Below are 10,526 nucleotides of genomic sequence, written 5' to 3' on the forward strand. Positions count from 1 at the left end.
GGGGTGCCAGGTTTGGTTGGACTTTATAGAGGAGCACATTCCCTGAGTAGGACCACAGGTTGTGGTAGGTTTTGGGGGGGCAGGGGTAGAGATGGGAAAGAACACTGGGGTACAGAGTGATTTTGTGGTCAAAAGGTTATCCGGTTTCTTGAACTGAAATCTTGTGTTTGTTGGCATCTACTGGCAAACCCATGTCTTTTTCAGTAATTGGAACTTTACAAAGGGAATATTTTCTTTTTCTTTTTTTTTTTTCAATATATGAAATTTATTGTCAAATTGGTTTCCATACAACACCCAGTGCTCATCCCAAAAGGTGCCTTCCTCAATACCCATCACCCACCCTCCCCTCCCTCCCACCCCCCATCAACCCTCAGTTTGTTCTCAGTTTTTAACAGTCTCCTATGCTTTGGCTCTCTCCCACTCTAACCTCTTTTTTTTTTTTCCTTCCCCTCCCCCATGGGTTTCTGTTAAGTTTCTCAGGATCCACATAAGAGTGAAACCATATGGTATCTGTCTTTCTCTGTATGGCTTATTTCACTTAGCATCACACTCTCCAGTTCCATCCACGTTGCTACAAAAGGCCATATTTAATTCTTTCTCATTGCCACGTAGTATTCCATTGTGTATATAAACCACAATTTCTTTATCCATTCATCAGTTGATGGACATTTAGGCTCTTTCCATAATTTGGCTACTGTTGAAAGTGCTGCTATAAACATTGGGGTACAAGTGCCCCTATGCATCAGTACTCCTGTATCCCTTGGGTAAATTCCTAGCAGTGCTATTGCTGGGTCATAGGGTAGGTCTAGTTTTAATTTTCTGAGGAACCTCCACACTGCTTTCCAGAGCAGCTGCACCAATTTGCATTCCCACCAACAGTGCAAGAGGGTTCACAAAGGGAATATTTTCAAGTGTGAAAGGAAGTTGGAAGCTGTGGCTACCCTGGATTTGAGACTGCAGGAATTTGAGTCCTTGGGGCACTGGCTTTGAGGCATAAGTCATACCAAGTGGAAAGACACCTGAGACTAATGGACTGACATGAAACGAAGAAAGCCCACTTCCCACATGCCTCTTCTCCCTTTCCTTCCTTGTTTCATAACCTACTCTCTTCATCTTTCTTTAAAACATTCAATTAATCCAGCCTGTCACCCACTGTAATGTAATGCAGAGCAAAATGTTTGTCTCTTGTTCACTGCTGTATTTCCAGTGCCCACAACAGTGCCTAGCACTCAGAAGACACAATATATATACTTGTGAAATGAATCTCTCTTCTTAGAAACAAAGTCCTCCTCCTGGGGGAGGGAGCAATGAGAAGGGAAAGCTCTTTCCAATGGTATCCTGGGCCAATTCCAATGGAATACCCCTGCAGGAGAATGTGGGAAGAAGGGATACCACAGATTTAGGCTGGGCGGAGTGAGGGAAGTTCCGTAGAAAGAGGAGGCCCCAGAGCAGGACTTGGCCCTGCTTCTGCCTGTTTTCATCTCACTTTGGAGGGAGCTGGTCAGAAACCCTTGGAGGAACTCTTGTGTCCAAAAGCGCAAACTACTGCTATGGGGACCAGATGGACAAAAGTGATAAAGATGAGACCGAAAAGCCTGGGAGCTCTGGTAAAGGGAGCTACAGTGAACAAGTCCCTGTGAAAGTGAAATGGCCCTTCATTTAAATGCAAATGCTATGTAAAAGCCCGAAGCCCCTTGACGTCAGCCTAGCTATTAGTGGCCTATCTATACCGGGCTACCAGTCACCTGGAAACCTGACGGGTAGGAAACGCGGGATGGAGTAGTCTGAGAGGCACAGCAGAGCGTGCAGTACAGCTACCGAGTAACCTATTGATTCCCTGCTGCTTCTCAAAGTCGGATTGGGGCCTTACAAGAACTTCAGAATGGCTTAGGGAGCTCCTTCCTCACACCCAGAAGCTGCCTTTTGGAAAAAGAAGCAGGCATGTACCTGGGCACTCTCAGGAACCCCGCGGGAGGCGGGACTGGCAGCACTGGGGGCGGTGGGAGTCTCCTGCCAGCCTCCAACTTCACAGCAGTCCCTGCCTATGCGCACTTCGTGGGGTATCCCCATATGCCCAGCATGGATTCTCACGGGTCGTCGCTGGGGGGCTGGGGTTCGCCCTATAGTCCCCCTCGAGAAGACTGGAATGCGTACCCTGGGTCGTCCAGTACAATGGGCACTGTGCCCGTGAACGACATGACCTCGAGCCCTGCCGCTTTTGGCTCCCAGAATACAACTTGGGTCCTGTGGGAGGGGGAAGCAGCAGTGGCAGCCTGCCAGCCCCAGGCAGCGGGTCACTGTTCCCCGTAGACACCGACGCCGCAGATGCCAGTTCTTCTAACAGAACCCTTCACAGCCCTTATGCGTGGATGCGCAAGACTGTGCAGGTTACGGGTGAGTAATGGATCCCAATGCCCTCACACTCTTCCTTTCTTCGCTTTGAAGCTTCTACTTCTCTTGGCCTGTCTGCACCCTACTTCTCAGGCCTCTCCAGGAACAGTTTAGCTGAGGAGTACTTCCTGGCTAAGTGCCCAGGGTCTCCTCCCACATTAGTGACCTCCCCTTGCATGTGCCTCTGCTCAGAGTCCTCAGAGTGCGGCGCTTAGAACCAAACCGACCCTAGGAGCTTGTTGGTTGTTGGTTGTTTTTTTTTTTTCATCATTTCCTGACGAGTCAAGAAAGCAAACGGGTGGACAATGGACATGTTGAGCCACAAGGATCAGGATCCAATCTTGTAGTTGCCCAGATGGGAAGAGAGATACACGGGAAAAGACAATGGGTGAATGAAGGGAGGGGATAGCCAGGATATCCCAGTGCTATCACTGCTGCTTGCCCTTTCTATTGAAAAGGCAATGTACCCCATCTGGGCAGGTCCACTCCCCTCAAAAGCTGGTGATGCTCAACTTAGGTTTCACAGTGCTTGGTTGGCAATGGACTTTCCAGTTTAGCCACGAAGGCCTCCCATTGCAAAGTGGCTTTGTCATCTTGGCTTTCAAGGAAACTTCAGCTTCCTTCACCCAACTTGGCAGAGGCAAGCTGGACTCAAACCCATTACTTTCTTCCAACATCTTTTCTGCCAATAGAAGAGTTGAGTCAGGTGAGAAGGCAACAGCACACTGCTGGAACATAATAAGTTACTCAACTCTAACATGCATGGGCACACAACGAATATCAGCCCCCGCACTAATAGGAAGTTAAAGACTTCATAACTGTCCAGAAAGGCTTCTGGAGACACAGAGGCTGGATGCAGGTCTGTGATGGAGTGCAGGAAGGCCCAGAGATCCCAGCCTAATGCTGACTCATGCTCCTACCAGCAAGCCAATGGGGGCTGCTGGGAGCCCAGGGCAGCGGAAATGGGTACTCTGCTTTAATCCTGGATGAGGGGAGGTGGAGAGATGTCTGTTTTCAGCTGTAGTTGTTCTTTTATCATATTTTTATTATTCCAATCTGTCGCTCCCTGTCATTGGAGAAAATTGGTAAAATTTTACTCTATCACTTTTATCCCTCTGGAGAGGAAATGAATTTTAGTAGCATTTGTCCATAATGATTATGTTTTTGTTCAAAGTTCTGCACTTTTTCTCCCCTTTAAAAAGCAAAAACAAGAGAGTGGGAAGGGATCAACTTTTATCATTAGGAGGAATCTTAGTTAGGAAGAGGCAGTTCTGGTTGATTGGGACATTACTAGGGTAGCAATCCCAAACTAAGAGTAGAGCTAAACACTTCGCTTTAAAGTGTTTGGAAGTAAATCTGCATTTTTAAAAATATGGGCAAGTCAGCTGGCTAAGTAGAATAGAAAATGAGGTTAGGGTGGGACACTCTTGGGGCTGTTATTACATCTAATCTTAGGGTTGTAATTAACATACATTTACTAAGGCCTAAGATCAGGGAAAAACACAAAAGTCGAAAAGTAGCTGCTCTCAGTCCAAGATGATGTTTTGAAGTACTTTAGAAAAGGAAAGTCTCTTTAGTATGTTTGGAAGAGAGAACAATTGGTGGAAGGGAGAAGGACAAAAGAAATTATCTTGAGTCTTGAATTTTTGTTTATGAGAGAAAATGTGACAGGTTTCTGTGCTTAAAAGTCTTCCATTTACATTTGCTTTCATAAGCTCAGGTATCCCTATTGGGTAATGCCAGGAGAAGTTTAGAAACGAACTCCTTAATTTGTCATGTCATCAAACCTTCAAACTTGGCTATACAATGCCACCTTCACAAGATTTTCTCTCCAAACTCTATAAGAAATTTAAAATTGAATTATTTTGGAACCCCTTTGACTCCTGGCAGGTTATCTTGTAGTTGAAGCTTTATTGTATTCAACCTTTGTTTCATTTTAATGTCTTATAAATTAAAATTGTCATTTTCCTGTATGCTTGTAGCCCAAGGTGCAGATTTAGCTACAATTTAAGAATATAATGAAAACTATGTACCTTTTCCCCAGGAAAATGTACATGCATACTTGCACACACATGCACACACATACACACACATGTCATTTTTTGAATAATTTTGAGAGATTCATGGTTCCACTGAAGCCCTTCTATGGGTCTCAGGTTTTGAACTCCACAAAAAAATTAAGCTGATCACCTCACTGGACCACTCTGAACCAAAATGTACCCATTTGTATGCTTAGTACATAGTGTTAAACAAATATTTGTTAAATGAATGAATGAGTCAGATCCTCCTAAATTTTCTACTTCACTCTGTAGTACTATGGGACAACATTTGGCTTATGGCTGAGAAGACAATTAGATGAACTACAAAATGGAAGTAACCCCTCTCTGATTAAGATAATCAAATAAAAGCTCTTTCCATTACTGAGGACTATTTTAAATAGCCTTAACTTAAAGAAAGAAAAATACACAATTTAGGGAACAATCAGAAAACATTTCATAATGACATTATTACTTTAAATTTCTAAGGACAGAAAGGGTACTTACATACAGAGTAAATGACTATCCCCTAGGTGGTTTGATTAAAAAGAAAGATATTTTTTTACTTCTATTTTGTTCCCTAAGTGGTTTGTTTCAATACACATCTCATTTTAAAGATTATATGGAAAGAAAGAAAGGTTCTGTGAAAAGTTAAGTATTTTCATATTTTAAACATTGTCAGTGTATTACAGCTAGGAATTCTTTTTTTCATCTTTTCTATTACCCACAGTTATAGCCTTGGATGAGTTTTGGCAAGGCAGTAACCTAAGCAGGACTGGAGAAAGGTTTTTTTGTTAGGAGTGAGATAGAGAGAAGGAAGTGACTTTGAATAATTCTGATTAAGCCACTGGACAAAACACTGAGGAAGTTGTACTTAAAAGGTTTTACTCAATTAAGACACTTCAGGAAATAAGTTGCTTAATAATTCTTGAAGCTTATCATTGTGTTCTTTTGTTTTGACCATTTCATTGGACAATTTTTACACATGAATCTGGATTCATTTTTTACCTAAAAGGAGCATAGATGGAAAGTCATTAATATGAGGTCAATTGCACTGTACTCCTGAAAGAAGGAAACTGGTTTTCATCATCTTTGCTTTGGTTTGGTATGGGAATATGGAATCTGCTAGAAGATAGTCAAATCCCATTCAATCCAATTTCATCATTTAAGGGGCAGAGGCAATGAAACAGAAGAAAAGAAGAGAGTTCAGGAGGAGGGACACAAGAAGAATTCATTTCTCTTTGCAAAATGTGCAGTCAATATTTCCCCTGGGCTACATCTTCTTGACGTTTGAGGTCTTATCTGTCAGATGGAGGCAACAGATTCTTTTTAACACTTCACATGGCTTTGATATGCAGCTGGGCTCTTCCTCATCCCTCCTTTCTTCAGGGGTTATATTGCCGGAAAGGGTGAGGATTTTCATGGCAAATAAAGAGGGCTGGGCTGATCTTGACTTTATTGTCCTCAGAAGAAACTGCAAGAGGGGAATTTATGGCCAATGGGGGTAGGGGAGGACTGCAACATTTCAGAGTTCTTGAAGTTGGTTGTATTTACTGGTTATCAAAGAACAGAAAACACAAACATACACAAGTTGAATTTTAACTTCTGCCTCAAGTTATAACTTAAATACTCAGCTACTTTGGGATTAGAATGGCTTTTAGGAAACATCTCTTCAAAAAATATTTTTTGATCCTAAGATATGAGGTTCTGGAAATAAATTAAATCTCAAAGTATTCACTGTGATCTCAAATATACATCTGCCTTTGTAACAAACCAAATGCCAGACCCCTGGTTTCCTGGGTTTCTGTTTGGATTCAGAAAACCAGCTCAAACTTTGGGCCTTTCAGGTATGTTAATTGACCAGGGCTCATCATTTCCAGTTTTCAAGAGGAGAAGTTTTGTTTAGTTCATTAGTCCATGGGTTATTCAGCCCATTAAGTTTAATACTAAAACATATCTCATCTAGAATTTGTTTCTACATTCACATGTTTTTATTTCTTTCCTGGAGATGAAAGATTGTCTGACATTTGTTTAGGGCTTGTAAATTTCAAACCAACTGGTTGGTGTTCCTGAGTGCAAAGAGGGTTCAGGATGGGATCCGTTGCCATGTAGCCTCCTTTGTTAGGCCTGTGCTGCATCTTAACACCTCAATGAGGTTTAGAGAGCCACTTTAAAGAAACCTTTGTCCTACAGATCGCTCCCCAAAACCTCACATCAAAAACAACCAGGGAAGATCAGAAGCAGTTTGCCAAATGCCATAGAGAAAAGGGGGAAGATCCTGGAGGGAGTTAGAAAAACTGAAAAGAAAGGGAAGCTTCCTAATCACCTTTGGAAAATATAAAAGCAGGAATAATACTCTATTTGACGAAGGGCATGAGAAATTAGTTAAATGCTGTAACACAAAGCAAATGTTTGTATATCCTTTCAAAGAATACTAGAATACTCATTTTATTCTGCTTAAGTCAACTCCTCCTCCTTCCCCCATTCATTAGCCACTTGGAAATAAAATTGATTTAAGACTTCAGAAAAGAAAATATTTTTTTCTGGTAGGTAATAAGGGCTATCCTAGCACAGAATCTAAGAGACAATAAATATTTTCTTTTTAAATTACTACCCAAACAAAATTATCTCTAGAATGTATACATAACTAGAATGTATGTAACTAATAATGTCAGGATCACAGAATAATTTGCCACACTTGGGGATTCTTATGCTTCCAAGCATGTTTAAACTAGGAATAATATTTAGCATACTGGACTGGGAGTCAGAGGTATATGTTTGGGTCCCCACACTTCAGCTTACTAGCACAGAACCACTTACCTACACTGAGCCTCAGGTTTCTTATTGGTAAAATTGGGATAAGACACACTCTGCCTAATTCAAAAGTGTAGGTTAGAGGTTCAATAGGAAATGGTATGAAGGACCTGCATAAAAAATAAAAGAAAGTGTATATATGATATATTTTGTTACTACTGCCAATGCTATTCCCATATGTGAGTGGGAAGGGAATGAAGATCATGGGTTAGGTGTTTGCTTTAAAAAAAATGCTTTGGTGTAGCAGGAAGTCAATGGTGGCATGATAAGTGTGTTTTATATATATAGCCACAGATGACAAAGAGTTTAATGGAGAAGTGGACGTATGACATATTTGGTTCAAAAAATGTACTTGTTTCATATTTGAGAGTAATAGATAAGGATGGCAACAGTAGTTATGAATCCTTCAACCAAAACAATCTCCTAGGAAGTAAAATATGATTAAATATATTGCTTTCTCCCATAACAGGGAAAACCAGGACAAAAGAAAAGTATCGTGTGGTTTACACAGATCATCAGAGATTGGAGCTAGAGAAGAAATTCCACTGCAATAGATACATCACCATTCGGAGAAAATCAGAACTAGCAGTCAACCTGGGCCTTTCTGAAAGACAGGTACACCAGAAGTATATCCAACATGTCTTATATGGTCATTTCAATAGACTGAGGTTTTAGGGCAGTCTAAAAGCTAGAGTGGAAGCAAGATAGAAGACCAAGACATTTTCCAAGCTTTCCTAAAGCCCACATTCATCTTACTGGACCTCCTCATTTAGTCTCATTGATCAGTGGGTTTATTAATAATTAAATATGATGGACAATATGTAGATATGGAAGCAAAGGGTTGGGATGTAGGAGGGGGAGAAGGATTAAAACTCCCATAGAAGTAGTCAAGTCAAAACCTTGATTGATTCCCCCTAGTAGTCACAACCAATGTATAAAGTGGAGAATTGGCAATCATGGCAATTATCTGGTTCATATCAATCAAACTATGATAATAACTGAACACCAAATGCTGCTACCTGAACCAAGTTTTTCTATTATTCATGGTATAAAATTTAATTTTCTATGGTCTGTGTAATTCTATTATGCTTGCCTCACATTTAGCATATGTGGGCATTCAATGAAGATTAAAGCATGACAAGGATCAATGGTTTCCATTTACCTGAACTTTGACATTACACAACTACCTGATGGTTTTTCACTTAAGTCTAGAAGTAATTCTGGAATCATAGAATGCTAGAATTTTAAAGTCCATTAGTGTATTCCCTATCCCAAGCAGCTTGTGTTTCAACCATGTATGAAGGCACATTGGTATCACAGAAATAAATATAGTATTTCATCACCCTTGTTCACCCAGTTCTATGTTTCACTAACTTTATTATTAGGAAGTTACTTTTAATGACAGATCATAATCACCTTTGTTATTTAAATCCCTCCCTTTTTATCACCACACCTCAGCATCTGCCATTCTATCATTCATTTCTGTCTGTGCAACAGAGGTGGTGGATGAGGTATAATATAAAAAGCACTGCATTTAGAATCAGTAGCCCTGGACTTGATCTCAGTTTCATCTCATGCAAGATACTTTCCTTCTCTCAATCTCAGTTTTTTTTTTTAACCTGTTAAATAGCTATACTTTACAAGGTCATTGGGAGGCTCAAATGAAGTGATACATGTAATAAGGTTTTGTAAATGCTAAAATCCCTGTACGATATCAGCAACAACTATGAAAACTGCATTCAGTATGTTGCCCCATTAAATCCAAAGCATTTTGTGTTTCAGGTGAAAATCTGGTTTCAGAATCGTAGAGAAAGGTGATCAAAAAGAAAATCTCCCAGTTTGAGAACAGTGGAGGCTCAGTGCAATGTGACTTTGGTTCCATCAGCCCTGGGGAACTACCTAACACTTTTTTCACCACTCCATCTGCTGTTCGTAGATTTCAACCTATTGAGATACAGCAGGTCATAGTCTCTGAATGAAAGAAAGGCAAAGAGAAATAGAAAGTCCCCTATCCTTTAGCATTGTCCTCTTGGTCTCTAAGATATCAGCAGGGGAGTTAGGACAGGATGTAACTTCTCATAAAGCGGTATTCAGAACAAGTGGATGCACAGTGGGTTGAAGACAATTGAGAGGTCACTTACTGTTAAAAACTATCCCCAGAAAACTCCTATTATGTGCTATGCTATATGGCCATCACTTAGGAACTAGGAGGAAAGCTATGTAATTAAAAGCTAACAATCACAGGACCTTGCAACCCTATTCACAATTTTAGAAACTTGCTTGTGAACAAATTGTAAAAAATAGTTCAGCCAGGAGGCACACTTGTGTATGTGTACTTGTGTTTGTTATTTGATGCTGGGTGTGTTCTTTTATGCTATCTTGGTGGGGTGGGGGAGGTAAGCAGAAATTTATCCACCTGTAGCTACCTTTGCAGTGGTTAACTCAAAAGCTAACAGCAATTTCACAACAAGACAAATGTTTAAAAGTCAGCAGGAGAAGATTCTGATTCCATTATCACTGATTAATAAAAGTAACAACTAGAAAGACTATTTTTGTTCATCGATCAATCATTTTCTGGCGATTGTACCTCATTTCAGAACTTCCAACCTGTAGTATCAATTTCAAATCTTGCCAAAACAATGAAATTGGATTAGGAAAATACAGCCCAGCTTGAGTCATTAAAAAGGCAGCTCTCTAACACACAGAATAAACCCTAGTCCCCTTTCTGTCTTTTTACTCTATTCAGTGCTATAGTTCAGTGGCAGTCAGAGTTAACATAAACACAAAGACAGTGTGCAGGTCAATAGCCTCTCCTTGCCATCACCATCAATCTGTTCAATTTTATTTACATTATGTCATTTCCATGCAATATGGCCCAAAGAGATGCAGTTTACAGGTTCCAAACACACAATTTGGGTTACAGTGAGTAGAATTGTCTGGAGTTTTTGGTGTTGGTCCAGTAGACTATTTGCATGTCAAAGTGGCCAAAGACTGGACTCTGAATCATTTTAAATTGAGATAATTTAAAAGAAATCTTTAAATTTAATTTTTAAAAATTTTTAATGTTTATTTATTTTTGAGAGAGAGAGAAACAGAGCACAAGTTAAGGAGGGGCAGAGAGAGATGGAGACACAGAATCCAAAGCAGGCTCCAGGCTCTGAGCCTGTGCTTACAGTTCAGAGCCTGATGTGGGGCTCGAACTCACCAACCACAAGATCATGACTTGAACCGAAGTCGGACCCTTAACTGACTGATCCACTCAGGTGCCCCATAAAAGAAAGTTTT

The 10,526-nt window shown here is 40.6% G+C and overlaps 1 protein-coding gene across 1 annotated transcript; it reads left to right on the forward strand.

The window, feature by feature from the left end:
* The first annotated feature begins 1,561 nt into the window (after nt 1-1,561).
* CDX4 (caudal type homeobox 4) lies at nt 1,562-9,220 on the forward strand. Its single transcript, XM_042973953.1, is given in 6 exon segments — nt 1,562-1,650; nt 1,854-2,230; nt 2,233-2,394; nt 7,711-7,856; nt 9,024-9,045; nt 9,048-9,220. Coding segments are annotated over 6 exon segments (969 nt in total).
* Nucleotides 9,221-10,526: the final 1,306 nt, after the last annotated feature.

This window comes from Panthera tigris, chromosome X (genome assembly GCF_018350195.1).
Source record: "Panthera tigris isolate Pti1 chromosome X, P.tigris_Pti1_mat1.1, whole genome shotgun sequence".
Classification (NCBI taxonomy): domain Eukaryota; kingdom Metazoa; phylum Chordata; class Mammalia; order Carnivora; family Felidae; genus Panthera; species Panthera tigris.